We start from the raw sequence: 22476 nt of genomic DNA on the forward strand, positions 1-22476 counted from the left end.
CATCCTTGTGTGTGAGTTAATGGAGTGTTTGAATAAGACATAACCATACAAGGGAAAGTCAGCCAGCATATTTCTGACAGCCAAAGATACTCCGTACACTTGCGGCTGTGTCTATACATTGCTAGGCTTGGCTGAACTCGCTGACATAATTTCCACACGACCGCTGTAACTCACCATTGTGGATAAATCCCATAATAAGGAGGCCACTAAAAAGCATCCTGGTCGACAGTGACACCCCTCTAAATAAGCCCTTCCAAAAACCCCAAAAGCCATATCCTGCACTGCAGCAGCACACAGCTTCCTCTTCCCCAAGTAGCACTACTGGTACTTAACGCTCCTTTAATAAGGGTCCAAACGCTTTGGAGGGTGCATGACCTGTTATTGCTGGATCAGGAGTGTGCAATGCATTACAAATCCGGTGTACTCTCACTTATTGAAATAGGACAGACTTGCTGTTTGTGCAAGACATTTCACTGATGGATTGATGAGACATATGCCTACAAGACAACTGCCGTATGTTGTTTATCTAGCACAGAGAGGTTTGGGAGAATTCTTCCAAACAAAGTATAATTTTCAGACTGCAAAAGGAGAACAGTGTGGAAAAAGGCCTTGGTATTATTCACTTACTTCGAGCTGAGACAAGTCCAGCATATTGTCATCACAGACACTGCAGCCATGCTCATAGTTCCAGGCATTGGGGACGTAGTTGGCCAAGTGGTTCAAGTAGATCTGCAAGGGTAACAAAATACAGAGCAGGCAAATGGTTGGTCATCCAGGAAACGTAATTGAGCTGAAGTAGACACAAGCAAAAATGGCTTATTGTTTGTTTGGCTTCGGCAGGGCTCATTTCACCATATGAATACATATGGAAAGTCCTGGCTTGGTCACTTGCCATAGTCATTTACTCAAGTGATTTACAGTAGGGATGTGGGATGGCCAGACAGACATTATGCTGGTCAAGCCTAGGGCCATAAATGTCTGCCGTAGTCAAATAGGCAGACAAACTGGACTGTAATTATTCTTTTTCTTAAGAAGTCGGTTATACATTTCAACATCATAACTCATCTCTGCTTTGTACTGTATTTAGTATGCAAGGCATAAATGTCATACAGTCCTTGAATGTCCATTGACCTTTTCTTTTGAAATATCCCCTCGCAAATATTCATATTCAGATGCCATACTTGTTAGGTATGTTAAATTTATAATGCAGAGAAGGTGCCAAAAAAAAAGAAAGCTGCATGTCTCTGATTGGAATCCTAATCTTGTGTTGAACCTGGGCCTGGACAGATAAATACAGTCAGGAATTTACTGTATATAATGGCCCTCATATTTGTTGTTCTAGCCATCAGCCAACTGATCAGTCAGTCTATCACATCAATGCTAATTAAAGGTCCCAGTATGGTAGCATATGGGACCATATCTTCTGTTTTACAAGCCATACAGTAGTGTACTGCACATGCATGTGTTGCACCAACATTGGTGACCTATTGAAATCTTGTGACCTTCAAAAAAGGCATATTCTCCGATTCCTTAACTGTTCCCTTTCACGATTCCTAGGGGGTTCCAAATGTACCCTTACAGGTGTGTAACTCTGAGAATGTACAAATGGAACCAAATGGACCCGTTCCATTTGTACACTCTCAGAGTTATGATGGTCATTGAAATTGAAAAGTTTGGGAACCACTGGTATTGTCTTTTTTTGTGTGTGTTTTTGTTCTTTTTTTACCCAGGGTAGTAGCTGAGCACAAGTGCTCATTTTCAGCAACGCCCTGCACATAGAAACACACAGACAGACACACACATTAAAACCTGGGAGCTGACCAGTACAACCACAGTCTTGCCACTAAGCTGCTCCACTGGAGCAGTTTGGGGTTCAGTGCCTTGCTCAAGGGCACTTCAGCGGTGTTGGGGGAGTGGCGAGTGGTGACCATTCACTTCCCCACCCAGATTTTTTTCCAGTCCGGGGAATCGAACCGGCAACCTTCCAGTAACAAGGGCGCTCCTCTAACCTTTAGGCCACCACTGCTCCGAAACTACACAGTAGACGTGTCAGCTCTGACAGTGTGATAATAAACGGTTCCGGAAACGGTTCCAAAATGTGATGGAACCGATTCCGGTTCCTCCGGTTCTTCCAATTCCGGAACCCAACCCTACTCATGACAGGATACACGGCCTGAACGTACAGGCAATGCCGGCATCACATTATACACTGATCTTATGTGTAGCCATTGCACTTGAGCGTATGAACTGTCGGGGGAAGAACAAGCCTCTTACATTGAACTCTGAAGGGACAGTGGGGCATGAGGTAATGCATTCACATAAAATATTAAATAACATTGTTGTCATTGATGGGTTGGAAGAGAAATATTCAGGAGGTCTCTTCCCTGGCCTACTGAGAGGGCGTTAAAGAGGTTTGGCGTTGATTGGTCCAGTAGTTTGCGAGATTAGCAGTGCACATATACACACATACCCAGACGGGCGAAAACCGCCCCGCGGCCTGGTGGAGATAATTGTTTCTAGATGCAACCAATTCGAGTTGATCCAAGAAAAGTATTACCAGAATCCCATATATCCACTGAATGTCAGTCCTTATGTTTACACAAATGTTAGCAGCTAGTGATATGTGAGAGGTGAGGGACATAAAATCACCAGCTGTAAAGTTTTACAACTTCACAACTGCAGAGGGGAAATGTCCAAGCCAGACTGCAGTCTTCATCCAAAGTAATAACTTGCTGACTCTTCTTCATGGCTGCTTGTACATTTTGCTAGGCAATGCACAAGTGCCATTTTATAGACTGATAAAACAGCGGTTGAGTTTTAGGAAGTTCGCCCATTGCCCAGGGATCCAGCTAGCCTTCCTACAAGGGTATAGACACCAGAACAAGTGGACAGCTGGGGATCCACATTCTGTGATCTGTCGTTAAGCACGACAGCTGCAGATGTGGAGGCCCTCTGGAGACACGGTTCCACACAGTGTGGTGGGTAGGGTTCATTACTAAAGGAAGACCAGAAACAGGCGCTGGTGGTCGAGTGGGAATGTAAGAGAGAGGGGGGGAGGAGGGGGTTTAGGAAAATAGGCCAGCCAAGACTCTCCGGAGAATGATTACTGTATCTCACAGACATCCTGCTTTGGGCTTGTTGACCATTTCACTATATAAATGGGAATAGAGAGAGAGGCGCGGTATAGCTCAATTTTTAGACCCGGCCTCCTGCTCATCCACTGAGTAACCGAGTTCCAAAGAATTCTTTGTTTTCTCTTTCCAACGAATACATGTTGGATGTAAATCTAAGGCGTACAGTGGGCCACTGGGCCAGGTCATTATTAGGAATGCACTTATTCCTTCAGCAGTTATTGCTGGAAAGCAGCAACTGCTGAAGAATTCAAACAAAAAAACTAAAAACAGACTATGAATAATTCATGCTGCTGGAGTTGGGCGGGGTTCTGTCCAGGTATAGACCACACAAATGTCAGTACTGATTATGTACAGTAATAAGGTCTGCATGAGGGCATAATTTCGTACTCACTTTGGTGTTTCCGTTGCCATGGACTGCCACTGGCAGGGTGTCGTACACTGTGTTTCTTACTCTCACTCGGTCCGTTCCAAACTTGAGGAGCACTTCATCTGCCAAGACAGGAACATTTTGGAGATCAGGCCAGGTTCTACAAATCTTCTTGCAGTTCCCGTGTTTTTTTTTATTACTTCACTATGAATGATATACTGCATTACCAGGCCCGCAGGGCAGGCACTCTAAAAACATAATCTTTCATACATGTATAAAATGAATAAATAAATAAAAAGGTTCATCGGTTTGATGTGGTCCAACGACAAAATTATAAATACGAGCTGCAAATGGAAACCAAAGACCACAATGAGATCAATTTGTTGTGGTTACTCACCAATGGCTCCATTGAGGTTCTGGAAAATCTGGCACTTGTGATCCAAAGTCATATTCAGAGTCATCTGAAAAAAAGAATGTATATAAAGAAAATAAATAAGAGATATGAAACAGCTGGTCACCCAATATCTCACCTGTGGTTTGCTTGTTTGCCAAGGAGAGGTGTTTTCAGCTGTTTTAGAAGTGTATGTGGTTGGCTATCTAGGCTAGCTGAGCTGCTAAAACAGTGTACAATATAGCTGTTGTATGCTACCCAACATTCTTACCCTTTGCAATGGATCCAGATATATTTTGGTATAGAAGAGCTGGTCATCATCATTGTCATGGAGGTTCCACTGTGAAACAATTTTGTTTATGTATGGGGCGTAGCCAATTATACCTGAAAATTATACCATACAACGTTAAATGCATTTCAAACTGTTAAGAAAATAAGTCCAACTGTAAGTATAGGGTGAAAGAAGTGAGTTTTACAAGGGCATATAGCCTACATCTTAGTCAGACTTTCTGTGTCAATTACGTCTGCAAGGAAAAATGTTCTTTTGCTTTCAAGACTTCACCCTGGCAGTGATCCAAGAACCTTCCGGAAAGTGTGAGTTTTGCCAATAATCTTCGATAAATGAGCACTAGGCAGCGACACTCTTCCCACAGACCACAGGGGGGAGTAACAATGGCCACCAGTGGAAAGCTGCAATCTCCACAAATGACTGAGAACTCACGGCTTGCCAGGCTTCTGCGTAGAATCTCACGTATCCTCTTTACTATACATTCTCACAGCAACGTCTGCTGCAGTTTTCCCATATCTCCTCCTTTTCCCTTCTCTTGCTCAAGCAGATCGACCGCAGCAGAAAATTGCCGGGTTTGGCTATGTTGTTGGTCTGTGCAGTTTTTGGGTCCCTTCATTAAAAAAGCCTCAGACACTGTAAACACGAACTGTAGGATGGATATGACATAGCCTAAATGGTATGACTGGAAAGGTTGAAAAGGTGAAAGGAACTTTTTAATTTGCAAATAATTTAATTAATCAATGACAGCCCTTCCCCCAATATGTTTTTCCCCCCTGGTATTTAGAATCTTTGTCATCCAAAATCCCAACATCCCAAAAGATATTTCATGGGTTTGCCTGTTTTAGACCACTTTATTTTTCATTTTGTGTTTCTATTTTTGTTTGAGAGAGAAAGAGAGAGAGAGACTAACACACACAAAGAAGACTTTATGCAACAAATTGTGTCTGTATTTTTGCAAATAACAGTCAGGGTGTGGTTTGCCTGGAGTGGCTCAAACCTGTCAAGAGATGCAGTGCAACAGCATCAAATGTGAGGTCAGCAGCCCTGTTTTTTTTACTGCTTTGACATGACTACTCAGCTAGTACGCACACATAGTGTCTTCTTTAAAAAATCTATTTCAATCTGTCAAACAACTGAACAATTTCTGTTTGGTTAGTTGCTCAGTCTGACACATAAGTGCTTCACACACAATCTTGACTCAATTGTATAAATACTCATGCACAATGTGCTCTCGGTGACAAGAGCATGTCCAAAATGTGAAAACACTGACCCCAGCAGCTACTTGGGCGGTAGCCTTAGGGACACAAACAAACCCTACAATTTCATGCAATCTGTGGAACGTTGGGGGGCCAACACAAATAGGCATGTCAGGTCAATGAAAATGAATGCCAAAGTCAGCCTCTGATCAGACAAAGACTTGGGACCACAAGGAAAGCAGTAATTCAGACACTAAAAGAGATTGCAAGATGGTGACCTTGCCACTTCGTGTGAATTTGTGATTGTTCTCTTTGTTAGAGTTAAAGTTGTTAAGGCCATTGCATCTAGAGCTGCATCTATAGTTTTTTTTCTGACCAGTGGTTAATAGTTTGCATGGAATAAGGTAATGGTCCATGAGTTCCATAAATCTAAAAGATAACACAAGCCCGTTGCCATTCCTTTACACTACACTACCATTAAAGGTGTTAATATGAGAATACACAGAATGCAGTAAGTGTGCAGTTTGCATTTATTGATTGATTTATTTGACTTTATTTAACCAGGCAGAGTCATTAATTACACATCCTTATTTACAGTGTCTGGCAAAAGGCAAGGCCTCTTGAGGGAGAAGGGTTATAGGGGCTAAACACAAATCAACATTCAGTTTAAAAGCAGGTTACACAAAGCAATATTACCACAGTTATAGGAAGAAGGTAACAACTTATATGCTTTTGATATTTGGGAACCTACCTCCTGAGTTGAGGAAGCGCTTGCCACTGCGGACTGTGGGATACTTGTCAGCTAGTCGCTTATCTGGCCAGATCAGCCCCTCTGCTGAAAAAAGGACTTTGTGATTTGCTTGCTGAAACTTCCGCAGAATCTCTTGTGGTCCCCCGGCAAAGATAAGGTCATAGCTACAGTAGCAGAGTGGAGAGAACACATCATTAACATATTTTTGAAATCATCTACAGAGAGCCCAGCAATGTTTTTCTTTAATTTCTTACAAACCACCGCTTCCTAAATCAAACCAGACAGATACACACAAGCCCAGTGATTCCTATCCTGTGGGCCGGGACCATAGACCGTAAAAATGAAAGGACAAAGTGACGCCATTGGTTTCTACAGATGTAGTTTTTCTGTTTTTCAATGATTTCAAATCCGCCATCTTTCTATATCCGGTCCGAAATGCAAACGGAAATTTATGCTATTGGCTGCAACTGCAGTGAGGGCGGGTCTTCACTCGGTAGAACCAATAGAAACCATAGCAACATACCCTACTTCATCATTAATTGAAAAATTAATGGGACCGTAATTTACTAAACTGATTGAAAAAAACCTTCAAACTAGCGATTGAAAACAAAGTGTTTATGAAATTGAAAAGGTTTACTAAGGCCATAAAATCAAGTGTAAAGTTCGCCCAAAACCTCATTGACTTATTGAGCTTATAATGCATTGCGATGCATTAAAATAAACAGGCCCTGAAAATGCATGCGACCCACCCATTTGACCACGTAACACGGCAGCCGAATTAAACCTCTACAAAGATACGGATCAGGCCAGCTGTGTTCCATCATTTTAAAGATTGTTTCCTGCCAGGTGTGTTTTGTGCCCGAGGGGGGTTCGTTGGGTCCTGTCACAAGGACAAAAAAACTCTTACCCAAACATTACAACTCCCCTCTCTGTACTGTCATGAGAGGCTGTCTCTGGGGATCCCTGTCAAATAAAATAACGACTCCACCATTATGTTCTCTCTCTCATGGTAATTGTAAAGTTATATGCAAGATTTCCACAAAATCCTTGACCGTATTCCCATTGGCTACACTAAATATCTTCACCAAAAATAGCTGATCTGCAAGCTCACAATGCGTCACGTTGCCAAGCATCGTGAGCTTGTAGATCGGCTATTATTGCCAAATGTCCCCCCCCCCCCCCCCAGAATAGAGATACTAGGGTTCAAGTGGTTAAAGCATTTAAATCCTGTATCATGCCTGTTCCATTTGCCATGTGTCAGTACTCAGTACTGTATGCGTTTCAAAACTTTAATTGGACGCAAAGGTGCTCTGTTTAGTGTTTACGGAGTAGGCACTTTCTGTACAATTGCTGCTTTTTCATGGGCAAGTCTAGAAATCATCAATATACTGTTTGTGTGACATTTCCAATGTGCATAGAATTACAAGGCTGGCATGCATACAACCTTCTGGCTGTGAATGTACAGTTCATTTGTTGTGCATGGCTATTGAATGGCATGATATTGATAATGATATGTTGATTTTCTCTGCCCATGAGCACAGACAACTTTGACTGAATGTAATAGTATGACATATGGTATCTTGCACACAAAAAAAACTGAAATATACAGTATATAAAACTGCTGTAGTAGACATCCATATCTCAGATGTGTAGATTTTAAGTTATTTGTATGGATCAAATGATTTCCTTTCAGAAATAATCATTTACTTTTCAAAGGTTCATATGCAACAGTGTGACAACATTTCAAAGTGCTTATAGTACTCGTAATCACCATCATCTCCTACTCAACTCGAAGAAATATGCTTGTGTAAGGCTGTTATTATTCTAAACCACTCACATTAACTCGCGGAAACTTTCCGTTGGCCTTGAAAACTCATAATTCTGCTACCTGCACGTGAAATTAGCGCGTCTCGTATATCTCAGAGAACTCAGTAATAAGGCCTTTGCATGAACGAGTGGAGGTTGGTTCATTGCCACATAAACACGTAAAAACACCTCTCATTGAGCAGACGTGGGCTCAAAACGCTTATTAGGGGCTGTAATTATCTAAATGATTCCAATTTCCAAATTCATAGATATGCACAGTTAAAAAAGGTTTTGTTTCGCTTTACACTTTCATTATCAATGACAATCCTACAATTTCCCAAGACAAAGTGCTCATAAATGATAGACTATATTTTGTGAACTGATCTTGTGATCAAATAGAATCCATTCATCTTAGGGGCAACCTTCAAAGTCAAAGTTGGACTAAAGGCGAAGCCTGCAGATAAAAGCCAGTGCTGGTAAAGCCTCATTTAGACTCCATAGCATGAATTGTCCTTGCCAAAAGATCTACAAGCTAACAATGCGTCGAATCGTGACCCGTTTTTAGCGTGTAGATCTCGTGCGAAAGTGCAGAGACAGAAATAGTGCAATGTGATCAAATATACAGGCTAGGACAGAGACAGACAGACTTTATTTATCCCCTGATGTAAATGTTTGATTTGAATATTTAAAACCGTTTTCCTTAGACAATGAGGAAAAAGCTTTAGAAGCAAACAACCAGGGACCTCCTCTCAGAAGGAGGCAGACATGGAACCAACGGGTCCAAAGATTCAGAGTCAGCACCATAGGGGCCCACACAGAAAGAGAGACACATCACCAAATAATGATGTTATTAATGTAATATGGGCTTTTGATCTGAATAAAGCTGTTCAATTATGTAAATGTCAAGAGTAGGTAGCCATAACGTGTGCTAGAGTCTAGCACACGGTAGTAAAATGGTCTAGCAGCTAGACCCAACAACCCCCATCCCCCACCCACCCCTGCACACATGTACGTGCGTGCAACCAGATGGCTACTTTTGTGACCCAGCTGGACATTGTATACACTAGTAGTGGAACACGTGCAACTATAACTATAAATTCACAGGATTGGATTGCAATGCACTATGGATGAAACATTACACATCCAAGATCATTCTGACATGGGTCCAGATTGGACTTGGATGTGTATAAATAAATGGTGTATTTTTTGGCAAGAAGCAGTTTTTGAAAGCAGACGTTTGTATGTTTTGCTACTCTGGTTGCAATCAAAAGAGAGCAAAAGAGAATACAGTTTTAGTGCCATGCAAAACCCGCGAAATTGGATTATGTTTCACTCTGAACACCCTAGGGACCACAACAGAGGTAGCAAGTATTTAACTACTCTACTTTCAACCATACAGTAACAGTATCCTGTTCCTAATGAAAGATGGACATAATAAACATAATTTTGAAGTGTGTTTTGCGTTTCTTTTCTGTTTTCTTTTTCTTTGAACATGAATTCTCCCTCTGTTACATTACAGAGGTGAATGTCAGTGCTTCCTGGACTACTGTGGACTACAGACCATGTTTCCTGTAGTTACAGTCACACCGGCCCTTCCAACTGATAAAAAAAAGAAAAAGAAAAACAGAACAAATACTAAACACACTTCGACATCATGTTCATTATGTCCTCAGCTTAATTAAAATGGGATTTGGGTGTCCCTTTAAGGACTCCATTATTGAACATTCAATCTGGAAGCGGTCACCAATATGGGTATGAGTTTAGTACCTAACAGCTTAATTGATACGTTTGGATGCCTTGATTTATAACCATAACGATCGTCTCCCAAATGTAAACAGATTCTTAATTTTACAGTACTGGTGATCTACCATTGCGCAACCACCCTACATTGGATGCCTTGCATGCGAAAAAACAAGACCCAATGTCTTGAAATATATAGACGGTTTCCTGTTTGTAAACATGAGAGGATATGCGCGCGCAGTGGAGGGGTGAGCCTATAGAGGGCGCTATTACCCGCAGCAGCTCTGGTCAAATCTACATTCATAAAAGAAATGGTCTTCACCGGGTTTAATGAAAGTAGATTAAATTATGCAGTTTGTAATATCTTGTTTACTCTATAAAAATGATTTGTCGGAAGTTGGATCTGTTCGTCTTTTATTTGTATACAATAGCAGCATTATGCCTATTATGCCTATAATAGCAGCATTATGCCTATCTAACTCCCTAACACAACAGAGTGAAGGGCACTTCCGGGTTTGTTCTACCCCGGGCATGCGCAGATTGCGCATTCTGCTCTGTGATGACGTCGCGCGGAAACCTGTCTATAGCACATTTAGACTTGTAGCGTTGCAGACCAAGCATGTAAAAATGGTCCAACATGGACAGACCCTGGTTGGAAACACTAGTTAAACACAGGCCATTGGTGTAAAAGCGGTATCATACCGTTGGCCACTGAGCAGCTGTACCGGAGCAGTTGGGTGGTTATAAGTGCCTTGCTCATGGGAACTTTAATGGTGGGTATTGAGGGAAGGATAAGTGTTGCTCATTCACTTCCTCGCCCAGAATTTACACCATAAAAGAGCTAATTTCACCACCTTCCTTTTTTTGTTTAACCTAATTAGATGATTCACCCACAAACATATGGATCCAATCTGGGAAGACCAGAGGGGCTTTAGCCTAACCTATCGCTCATTGAAAGTGTTTCAAAGAATATCCCCTCTGGAATATTGGCCTTCTAGGTCATCTTGTTGATGAATAGTGAAATATTTCAGTCTAGGCGTTTCGAGCCTTTGAGATATAAATGTATTTGCCGCAATTGAATAGATACATATTGTTAAGTTCAAAAGAGCCAGCGTCTAAAAACACTGAATTGGCAATTTGTCATAGTGCTACTAAAGAAGAGATACGGTAGTTTGCGTATACTAATCCAACATACCTGTCTACAGTTAGGATAACAAGATCCTCTCGGTCAGCCACATCCCCCATGGCTTCTTTAAGTAGTCGGACCTTCTGCCCTCCACCAATGGACCGCCCCACATCACCGCCCTTCCATTCTTCCCCCATCCCCAACACCTGTGGCAGAAAACATTAGGGAGCAGTGTTAGAGTTGGATCATAAAATGTGTAAACATTCTTCTGATTGCAGCCTTGTGGCACTTTGTTTCCCATGACATCCGAATTCTTCAGGCTAGTATGGGTTGGTGTTAGAAATACCATGGCAATGACGTCAGTGTGCTGTACTTTAGTTAGTGCGGGCAAAGAAATTGCACATTCATGGTAAAAATGGTAGAACGGGAATAGATGAGCCATAACTTACTTTCACAGTATAGTTGAAATAGTTTGCAGACTGCATGAAGCGGCGGAAGCCATCTGTCTCCTTCGTAGCAACCGTTAGGACAAGCAGATTTTCTGTAAGGGACAAAACATTGAACTCCGTAAACTAAGGCAACACAAATAAAATCATCACGTATAGATACTTTACTTAATTACAGGGAGTGTACAGTGTACTTTGGTGTACAAAAATGTTCACCATTGCAAATTTGGGGACATTTTATTGCCCAAATGTTGGCTTCCGTAACAAGAGCTTTACCAAAATATTGTTCTGCGCTTATGAAGTAGTGGGTATCCTGTTTCTGCAAACCATATCCCAACAAAACCTCAGGCCCATGTCAACACGTTGACAACTGCTTGGATCAGCAGGACAAATCTACGGAATTGTAAGGAACATCCATATACAGGTCTTTATCGGATTAAAATATAAAAGTGTATGTTGTACACACTAGGGATCTTGAAAACAAACAGATTCTTTCACCCCGGAGTTAAAAGAGCTCCAGTTCTTCGACCAGGTCAGAACATTTCCGCTGGCCATGAGTGCTGAGGTTGTGAAAAGTCTGAGACCAAGAAGAAATCAGCACCATGGCCTCTTATGAAAACAAATCTGAAGCTACAGAGACCGGGGCTCCACCGTGTGCTGGTCGTCACTCATCTTTAAGGTTTACCAAACAGCCCCAGAGAAATGTAAGCTAAACACACAGCTTAGGTACATTCATCTCTACAAATACGAAATAGACCCAGTGGAAATAGCTTTTTTGGGGGAAAAGGAACCCCACACCACCACCTTTGTAATTAATCGAAAGCAAGTTTGTGCCAAAAAAGTGATTGAACACATTTTTCACTCTACTACTCTACATTGCCACATTACTGCTTCGCCTCTGGTGCCCAGTATGATAATCATACAGGGTGGAGCCTTGATTAGAAGGCTCTAACCTGTCAACATCCCTAGATCTTAAAGATATACAGTCTTGTTCTGTGAACAGGAAATACCATTTCCTTCATGGCTTCTCTTCAAATTGCCGTCCAACATTTTTCTATAGTGGTTTTGTTGGCAGAATGTGTAACAAACATAAAGACAGTAATTCACAAAAAGTAGGTCAATGACACTTTAATATGGTTTTACTGGACCACTTCAAGACTAAGCGTTTTGTGTTTTTCTAAGGCCATTCGGTCATATATTTAATATGCAGCATTATGTTCCAGTAAACCCTCATAAACGATTTACTGGACATTTGCAAATGAGAGGCAAAGCCCATTATCACGACCCTGAGCCTTGTGAAGGCTTCAATTAAAAGTGAAACCCTCTGGGTGTGCGCTGGGAGCGGGACAGATAGTATGTGAACCACTATCTACTACTATGTAGCCTAATCACAATGTCCCCCGTTTCATTCCGGCCAGAGACCTGTGCTGCACATCACGTCTCTCTCTCTCTCTCGCTCTAACCTCAGCTCTCTCTATACACTCCTGATCTAAACAAAAAAGAGAAATGCTCTGGTGAAGTACTTAAGTGTATAGTGGTCTGCCCAAATCCACCTTGTTTCATGTGAATTTAATTACTTCACTTTGATTAAGTTAATTAGTTAATTACTGGACTTTACTGCCAATCTCACAGTCCATACAGATCGAAAGACTCAGACAAATGTGTAAATCTGATCTACAAGCTCACAACGTGTTGCAGCGTGCAACTAAGTAACTAAATCGGGCTAAGTAGCTATACTAAATCTGGCTTTAAGATTATTAATTCCAAATGCTAAAATTAGTGTTTTATGCCTTCTTAGTAGTATATGTTTGTGGGGGGGGGTACTTGAGGATTGTTTGAAATATGCTAGTGGTCCCGTCCACAGCAAAAAAAAAAGAAAAAAGGTTGCAGTACACACCCACCCACACACCAGCCCCTATTGCATCTCATTTCCATCCATTTCCCGTCTGTGGGCCTTAGCCATTCTCTCATCCCTGTCTCGCCTGTGGCCCTGTCATCGCTCTGATGGCTATTCCAGTGCTGCTCTGACACGCAGGGTCTATAATGGGCTGTAAGTGGATCCCTGTCTGCCTCTAACCTTGGTGGAATCGGAAGTCAGCTGGCAGATAGATGGCAGACGCGCGTAAGCCCAGGACGGAGTCCATATTGTGCACAACCCAAAGGAAAGCGCAGCCTATTCCAAAGCTCAGGTGTGTCCCTGTTCTTGTTTCTTACTCATGCCTTGGCTTGAATGTGAATGAGAGAGAGCGGAGCGGCATTGGCCCGGAGATGTTGTCTGCTACATCTGGGAAACACATTCTGTGCTTCGCTCCTGCCGAACAACTGCTTTCGTAGTAACAGGAGCTGCTACATGCCCACCCCCCCCCCCCCCCCAAACTACCATAGTGCCAAAGTTGAAGCCCAGGTCAAGTTCAAGCTGTTGTTTACTCTGAATCCTATGTACTATGGTAATTTACCCTGACCAGAGGACATGCCATAAATCAAACAAATTATTGCTTTCGTTTTCTCTTTCTTTTGTGCAGAGAAGTGCAAACGTGCAGTACATGCTGTATAGGAGCAAGCCAACAATATGGGATGGGAATCCCACTGAAAAAAAGAAAAGATACTGTATATATCGTAAACTTGTATGTCCAAATCCGTTACTTTTCAGGAAATGGAAAAAATAACCTGTGTTACAATGGATCCAATGTAGTCATTAATTATTTACAAGCTCTTGTTAAAAGTTTTTTATTTGTTTATTTGGTTATAAACCCCACAAACAGACTTAGCCACTTTCACTTAATTTTTTGTGGGAAAATAACAAAAACTATTCCATACCCGGGATGTGCGCAGGCAAACTATGCAGGCTTTTGGGTTAATATGCGCTCGGTATGCATAGTTTAAATTTTGGAGAGGAGCACTGCCGATTTCATCGTGTTGGTGTGTGGTGTGTGACGAACCCGGTCATTTACGACCCAGCGTCGAATCATACCGCAACAACCATCAGAGAAGTCCATGTTTACATTGTTTCAGCTAAGCTTTGTGCTAATATCACAACGTTAATTATATTGCACATGTCGATGCGTGCGAGTGCTATGGAGATAATATCAAAAGCGGCCCTCCACTCATAAAACGCTTTATGTGTGGACACGGCTCCTAAATCAAAGTCCTTTATAACTTTGTAGCTGTGAGCCATGGTCTGCCGCCTGTGCTGGCATTGTCTGTAAGTACAACCAGCGGCTACTGATCCCAATCCCATAGTGGAGACCGTAACCATGACGATGTATTATAACTCTATGGTGGCCGCACGTGTACAGTAACTCCGCCACTGCTACAGATCCTATAGCCCGCAGGGAATGTAACTGTGGTAACAGAGCATAGCCTGTTGCCGCACATGCGCAAGAACTGAAACGCCGCTGCTTGCTTAGTGTATGATAGAGTTGGCAAAAACGGTAATAAAGAGCTCATATTTGGGATCCAACCGTTGATGCTGAGTGCCAAGCAGTGAAGCATTCGGTTCCATTTTTAAAGTCTTTGGTAAGACCCGGCCGGGGATCGAATCCCGACCTCAGTCTCAGGGCGGACACTCGAACCACAAGGCCACTGAGCTGGGGAGCTTGTAGATCAGCTATATTTGCTACTTTTGTGTGATGAAGTAGGACATTCATTTACAAATAATACATTTAAAAAGTATGAGGTTTCTGCTCGACAGCGATATGTAAGTGTGCTTACTATTGTATGTTTTCTCATTTCAATACATACAGTAAATATTATTTTTAAACCAATTAAAATAAAAACGGGTTCAAAATATGATATGAATTGCTTATGGCAATTTCCATATAAGCAATCATTTTGTGACCCTTTTTTTTTTTTTTTTAACCAATTTGTGAGTTTGCTGCAATCTAATAAAGGTTAAAACCATGTAAGGACCAGGCTGACCTGATACACTGTGATGTAAGTAAAACAGCTAATAAAATGTATAATGTGTGTGTTGGATTTAAGTTTGCAAATCTGATCATCATCAATGGACAATAGTCAATAGTAGTATCAATTTGCACATTGGCATACCAAAAGCTAACACACTATACATTTTATAGCTGAAGTTGTGTTGCTTACATCACAGTGTCCCTAGCACAGCCTTGGCACATAAGATGTTTTTTTCTTATTTAGATAGCAGCCGACTTTAATGCTACTGCCAAGTCTTATCTGTCGAGATCAAAATGACATCCCTCTGCATTAAAGAAACCCAGAGCAATATCTGGAGTGGACATTCTAAACCTGTATGTCATCAGGAGTATTGTGCTGCGGGGGTTTCTAATAACATGAGCAAAGCCAAGTGATCTTTTGGCAGCATTCGCACACTCCCATGAAATTCACAGCCGAGTCTGTCATATGACGCCATGATAACCACCTGGCCATCTGCCTCTCTTCCTCTGCTATATGGGAAATGTATGCCTGTTGTCTTGCCCTAAAATGGAGAGCCAAAGTAGATGTGTCCAGGTTATGCCACTCGGCAGGTGAATACAGCATCAGGGCAATTGATGGGTGTGAGAGAAACAATCCTACTATAATTCTAGTAACCTCACGGTGGTGGTGGTGGTGTCTTGGTTTGGGGGACTCTTGATCAAACTGCGCATGCGCCGTTGCCAGGTTTCGCGAGAGAAACAAGCAGCAAGGTCTATGAAAACGAGGCCAAACCAAACGAAACCTATACCACCAACATTGCCCCTACAGCGCTTACAGTACGCCAACATGGCAACACCGACACCCCGCCCACTCTCAGCACAATTCTTTCTGTGGAAAGTAAATACACCAGACGGACCCGCGGCGGGCGAGTAACATGCCTACGCCATTTACCGTGCTGATATATATATATATATATATATATATATATATATACGCCCGTGGGGAGGGGTGACGCAACGCGACCCACGGGGGGGAGGAGGTGGGAAGCCACGACGGGGAGGAGGGGGGGAAGACACGACGGGGAGGAGGGGGGGGGGGGCGCCACGACGGGACGCGCGCGGGGGAGAAACCGCGCGACAGGACGTGCATTAACCCCAACTCTGCAACTACTTTCACCTGCGCCTTTCACCGGGTATGGTCTAGTTTACAATAACTTAAATAGTATGAACCCTAGACAACAGACATTAGGTAATGTTAATGTACCTTATGTTTGTTGTCTAGGGTTCATGCCATTTACTCTGATTTCGCACTTGTAAGTCACCCTGGATAAAATGTCTGCTAAATGTCTAAAAATAATTGTGTCTATGGGATTCTCCCCTAGAGCAGCGAGAAAGAAAGGGAAATGTCTCCCTCGGACAATGGTATCAGGGGAGCACTTTCCTCTTCAAAATGCTACGTTTAGTTTAGAATGAACGCCAATTAGCCTTTCCATGACCCTGACCTGACCTCATTGAACCACACGTTTCCCTCTTGCCATAAACAGGGAAGCCTCAAGAGCACATCCCAACAAGCAAGCACCCAGTTAAGTACACCCTCTGCGTGCAAACCACCTTTGATTTAATGGAAACGAGACAGAAGACACTTCTGGTGACTCATTCTGATGGGTTTTTCCATATACAGTGGCAGTGCAGCTTCTGGTATGGAACAGTTAGATTCCCTGGCATTAGAAGTTGAGGTAACCATGCACTTTCCTCTGTGAACTGAAAAGCCCTAAATTGGATGTATTATTATTATTGTTCATGCGAGTGAATTACCTATGTCAAGCAAGTTTCAAGCCTCCGCAAGTTGATTTCCATACTAGTTCAACTGAATGGATACAAATGTCATCGTCAAAACAAAACAAAAATACGGTATGCTTTGGAAAATGGTCATCAGCAATGTCAAGTATACCATTAGTCTTAGTTTAAGGAGACATGCCAGACTCCCAGTCTCCTCCTTAAGTTCTCGATTTTTTTTTACGTTTTCTAAATTTCTCAAATTCACAATTTCCCTATAATTCTTGTGAATGCCATTTCCCATATATTCCCGTAAATATTTTCCACGTCTGACTAGTCACAAGATTTTGAAACCCCAGGGAATGACCCAGACCCAGTGTGTAAAAGGAATCCAAAGACTTGATTCACTGTTTAATTTAGAAAGCAGAGAGTATAGTTTTTGGACAAAAGCAAACTACAATTTTAACAGCTCGCTGGCTAGGTTATCTAACTAGGCTCTACAACTCAGAGCTTTTGGCAGATTTGCCATTCCTCCGACAATTTGTCAGTTTCACTGATGCTGTTGAAAGAAAGACCATAATCACTCTAGTGATGAGGCGTAGCTAAGAGACAGATGGCAACACTCAAGAATGGGAGGCTTTTAGATGGCCACATTTTCAGAGGATGAGCGTCTAGTCGGTGTTCGTTTGACAGTCCTCCATGAACAGCCCACAGAAGGAGAGGAATGCAGTTCAGACAACACAGTAACTCTTCTCCAAGAAACGCAAGTGTTCACCCTCCCAGTGTACACCCTCCCATCCCATCCTCGCCTCTCTCTCTCTCTCTCTCTCTCTCTCTCTCTCTCTCTCTCTCTCTCTCTCTCTCTCTCTCTCTATCTGTGTGTTGCGTGGGGGGACGGACGGGCGTCTAGGTAAACTTTCACACTTCAATGAGCAAGCGCTCCGACTCACCGGCTGGGCTTCTGCTCAAGTAAGCATTTCTTAACAGAAAGGAAAAAAGGTCTCGTGGGGAATGTACACAGTCCACGGCTGTAAGGACAGAGGGAACTTTCCTCGTCCGCGAGGCGCTTTTAGCAAGCCAACACCAACTCCTGTAATGTCAGGCATTTTTTTGGTACCGTCCCAGTAAACACACATCGTCCGACCAATGTCACACCAAATTGGTGTCTGGCCAAGAAACATCCAGCTGGTTTAAATTAGAGTACAGCCAACATTTCCTAGTCCTTCCATATGTTTGGCAGAGATAGAATAATGTTTAACAGGTGGATCTCTGTCTGACATGCATCTTCCACGAAGCATGGAGCATTCAAATTCGTTCCATATATTATGCTATATTATGCCGACTGTCATACTGTGCAGGAGATTACCAAGCACATTTCAGCTATTTTTGCACTATGCTGTTAAACTCTCTGGCACCATTGCTCATTATTGCTCTCCACTGAGCACTTCAGTGTAGTTGTACCACGTCCTCCGTTAATTTTACTCATTAAAAAGAACTTTAAATGTGGAGCGGAAGTTTAACTTTTAGATTACAGAGGTAGACTAGGAAGTGGCCTGTGTCGATTTCATCCCTAGTACACACAGAAGGGTTTAATCCAGCTGTGAGGTACATCTGTGGTGCGCACCAAACTGCTAAATTGTAGTTCAGCAAGCCATGCAAACCCAACCACTCCAGGGGCACATCATCACTCTAGCTACTCCTGCAATATGAACTCTGCACTGCATACAGTAGCCTATACAGTATACACAGCATGTACTGTAGGTTGTTCTTACGTGGCAAAAGCACAAACCCATATGTAGCAGGAGAATCACGATCAGAATCAGAATACATTTTATTGTCACATCACAGGTTTACAGGTGTAAAACAAACCCATTGACCTTGTCATGCATAGCAAGTAAGGTTCTTTTCAGTTAATACGTAAGACATTTACCCCCCCAAAAAAAATATTCTTCTTTCCTCTAAGTGTTATTGCTTAAGTGCACTGTGCACCTCTGGAACGCACTCCCCAAACACATCAGAGACACCCCTCCCTACCTACCTTCAAAACCGCCTTGAAAACCCACCTGTTTAGAATAGCCTTTCCGAGTTTACTTTGATTTCAACTCGTTATTTTTAGTGTTCTATTGCTTTTAATTCATATCTTTTGCTTTCCTGAGTTTTCCTAATAAAGTTAATAACGTTTTTTTTGTCCTCTCCCCTGGCTCCCCACACACATGTAAAGCGTCTTTAAGTACTATCCCTAACCTTGAACCCAGGACAACAACCGATCCTGTAAGACAGACAGACATTCATACTAGCATGCAACACAGACATCAACCTACCATTACATTTAAAAGCTTCGTAGCTTCATATTCGATTCACATTTCAACGTAGCCACAAGTCACGTTGGCGTGAGCAACTATTTTCATATTTTAATGTAGCCACAAGTCACGTTGGCATGAGCAACTATTTTCATATTTTAACGTGGCCACAAGTCACGTTGGCATGAGCAACTATTTTCATATACCTGTAAGTGAGCATCCCTAGACATGCAGACATTCCTTTTCACCTACTGTAAGTCTGTAACAGCCCAAGTCTTTACTCTTTACCTGGGTGAGAGCGCCATGTGTTTTCACTTATGCCCCATGAATCTAATTTTAGGTCTAGCCACAGGAAGACTGGGGTTACTGCATGGTTGGAGATAGTTAGTCATTATTTCAACTGTCCGCAACACAAAATAAAACTTTGTCTTTATGTGGGATTTAAAGCTCCAATGATTGATAAAACATACCAGCGCCACAATGCTAGAGCCATGTAGTGTGTCCTCCATGGTGGGGGCGGTGTTTTCGATTGCCAAGTTCCATTTAAATTCAACCATAGGGAGGGCATGATGTCATCACCATCTGCCCAGGGATTAAGTTGGGAAACTTGACAAAAGTCACATTGAATCATGGGTACCTCTTATTTGTCTTCCACATACTGGAAAAACAATTATAATGCTTAAAAAAAAGACAGACAAAAACAAAAACACGTTCAGCTGGTGTTCATCACGAACGAGCGCTTGACACCGGTCGTGCTTACAATTAGCAAGACATTTCCTCGGATGGTTAAAGACCTGTAACCATAGTGCTACAGCATGTTTGTTGATACTTCAAGGGAATATATAAGTAGCTCAGGGAAATTGAGCAAATGAGTTTAAGCTCACATAACAGGTAGGCCTATATTTAAACTCATTAAGACCTGAGGCCAATTGTAAAAATGTCCTCTAATTCCTGACAGTTTTCAATTTATGTTGCTATAACAGTGGTGCTCAATTTCTTTTCATGTCAAGGACCCCCACAATTATATGTATTTGGCCACGGACCCCCATCATCTCAAAATATTTTGTTCCAGGCACCCCCAGAAGCAAAGATTTGAGTTAAAAATCTTCACTTTAAAAAAATATATAAATAGGCTATTCGAAGATGTGCACACATTTTCAAGATTTTTCAAAAATAGCAGATCTACAAGCTCATAGCGCGGCACGAAGGGACGCGCTATGAGCTTGTAGATCTGCTATTTTTTTGTGTAAAATATGGTTAAGCTCACAAAGTGCCGCACCGTGACACAATGCGTCGCAGCTCGCTGTGAGCTTGTACTGTAGATCGGCTGTTTTTGCCACTTTTGTCCAAAATTGTTGTACGACAAAGAGGGCATAATTTACACAAAAAGAACACACACACAAAACGTTGAAATATGGACAAGGTTTCTGCCTGACAGCAACGGTATGTAAAGTGGACACCAGAGTATACTTTTGAAGGATGTCATATTATATATATATACCTCAATGGAGCCACAAAGGGAGCTTTTATGTCCAACCATGACACGTATGTATGTATGTATGCTGCTACTCACGGCAAGGCTTTTTTTTTGGCTCTCTACACACTGTAAAGACGTGGTTCTTAACCTTTTCTGGACCAGGGCCCACTTGAAAATCTTTTTACGGCCCACCCATCTGACCACTTAACACCTTTTTTTTCTTTTTTTACATAGGTTTTTAATATTAAAAAATCTTAGTATTTTGACAATTATTTGGGGACCCTCTTCCAATACCCCCACGGCCCACCATTGGACCCACATGTTGAGAACCACTGCTGTAAAGTACTGTATGTCAAGCGATCTGAAGAGACTGTTTATGGATACATGAGCTAGGCAGCTCTCGAGTGTAGTTAACCCATTCAATCCTGGAAAGCATCTGTCATTTTAGATTTTAACCACTTAAACCATTATCTTATATACTTTGGCTATTCAAAAATAGCAGATATACAAGCTCATAGCGCGGCACTCAGTGCCGCGCTATAAGCTTGCAGATCTGCTATTTTTTTTAAAATTCATGAACATTAGTGCAAATCTTTCAATATATATTTTTGAAAGCGAACATTTGTAACTCAAGGACCCCCAAAATGATATGCATTTGTCCGCGGACCCCCAGAAGCAAAATATTTTGTTCCAGGGACCCCCAGAAGCAAAGATTTGAGTTACAAATTTATATATATATATATATTCAAAGATTTGCACACATTTTCACGATTTCCCCCCCCAAAAACAACAGATATATATATTCAAAAATAGCAGATATACAAGCTCATAGTGCGGCACCGAGTGCCACGCTATGAGCTTGTATATCTGCTATTTTTGAATAGCCAGAGAAATCTAAAGTGACACAGATGCGTTCCCGGATTGAATGGGTTAAATACATGCATTTCTACTTCATGATCTAAACCATCATAACCGCTTTGACTATAGCCATTATGCTGACTGACTACTGTATACACAAAAACCCAAGCGCTCCCAATGAGCCACAAAAGGTGATCTTTTCTCTTTTCTTTCCTCCCCATCTGGATCTCTGGATAGGTTTCTTTGAAAATGTTTTTGTGAAATCATGGTGAGTTATTCGGTTGGTTAATGTGGCCTTTTGAAATTCTCATGGTCCAATTTGTATGTCAGCAGAGTGAAAATAATTTCATGCAATTATTTTAACCAGCTCTAAGCAATTGATTTCTTTTTTCTTTTTCTTATTTTTTCCAGTTTGTTTCTGAAGGTACAAGCAGAATATACTAGCCTATGCCTTATGCTTATGGTAAGTAAATTGAACAATGTTCAGCATTGTTCAGTGCTCTGACGTGGACAAAGTGAACTATCTCAAAGTTCACCATATCGTTTTTTCATTTGGAGTATATCCATAGAGTCCAAATACAATATCTTTGGTCCTACATGGGAATGACATTACTGGCGCATCTAATGGCAATTACAAAGTCAGGGTCAAACAATTATAAGGGATGAATGACCTCCCAGACTACAGACTACATCATAAAAGACTCCATAAAAGCCAATGTAATATCCCTGCCAATGCTCTGCAGCCGGTCCAATCCTTTCCTGAAGCTATGAATCCCCTCTCTGACACTAAAGGCTTGTGACTATCACAGAGGCAGGGTGTCAACATGGTCCTGGCAACACTGCTGAAGTACCATCTGTTGTATGGGACTGGCTTGAGGTGGAGGCTCATGGCTGTGGAGCATGACATTGTCCAGCATGTTATCACGCTGTTTATA

The 22476-nt window shown here is 42.0% G+C and overlaps 1 protein-coding gene across 2 annotated transcripts in view; it reads right to left on the minus strand.

Annotated features, from left to right (window-relative positions):
- Positions 1-22476, minus strand: part of plod2 (procollagen-lysine, 2-oxoglutarate 5-dioxygenase 2) — a 40307-nt gene that overhangs the window by 13019 nt on the left and 4812 nt on the right. For both annotated transcript variants that reach the window (XM_084048905.1, XM_084048904.1), the window contains exons 2-8: positions 11250-11341; positions 10870-11006; positions 6129-6292; positions 4164-4276; positions 3899-3962; positions 3526-3623; positions 628-729 (exon numbers count right to left, since the gene is read on the minus strand). In XM_084048905.1, the coding sequence (XP_083905031.1) occupies positions 628-729; positions 3526-3623; positions 3899-3962; positions 4164-4276; positions 6129-6292; positions 10870-11006; positions 11250-11341 (770 nt within the window). The remainder of the gene's footprint in view (positions 1-627; positions 730-3525; positions 3624-3898; positions 3963-4163; positions 4277-6128; positions 6293-10869; positions 11007-11249; positions 11342-22476) is intronic.

This window comes from Gymnoscopelus microlampas, assembly GCF_963454915.1.
Source record: "Gymnoscopelus microlampas genome assembly, chromosome: 22".
NCBI classification, from domain to species: Eukaryota; Metazoa; Chordata; class Actinopteri; order Myctophiformes; family Myctophidae; genus Gymnoscopelus; species Gymnoscopelus microlampas.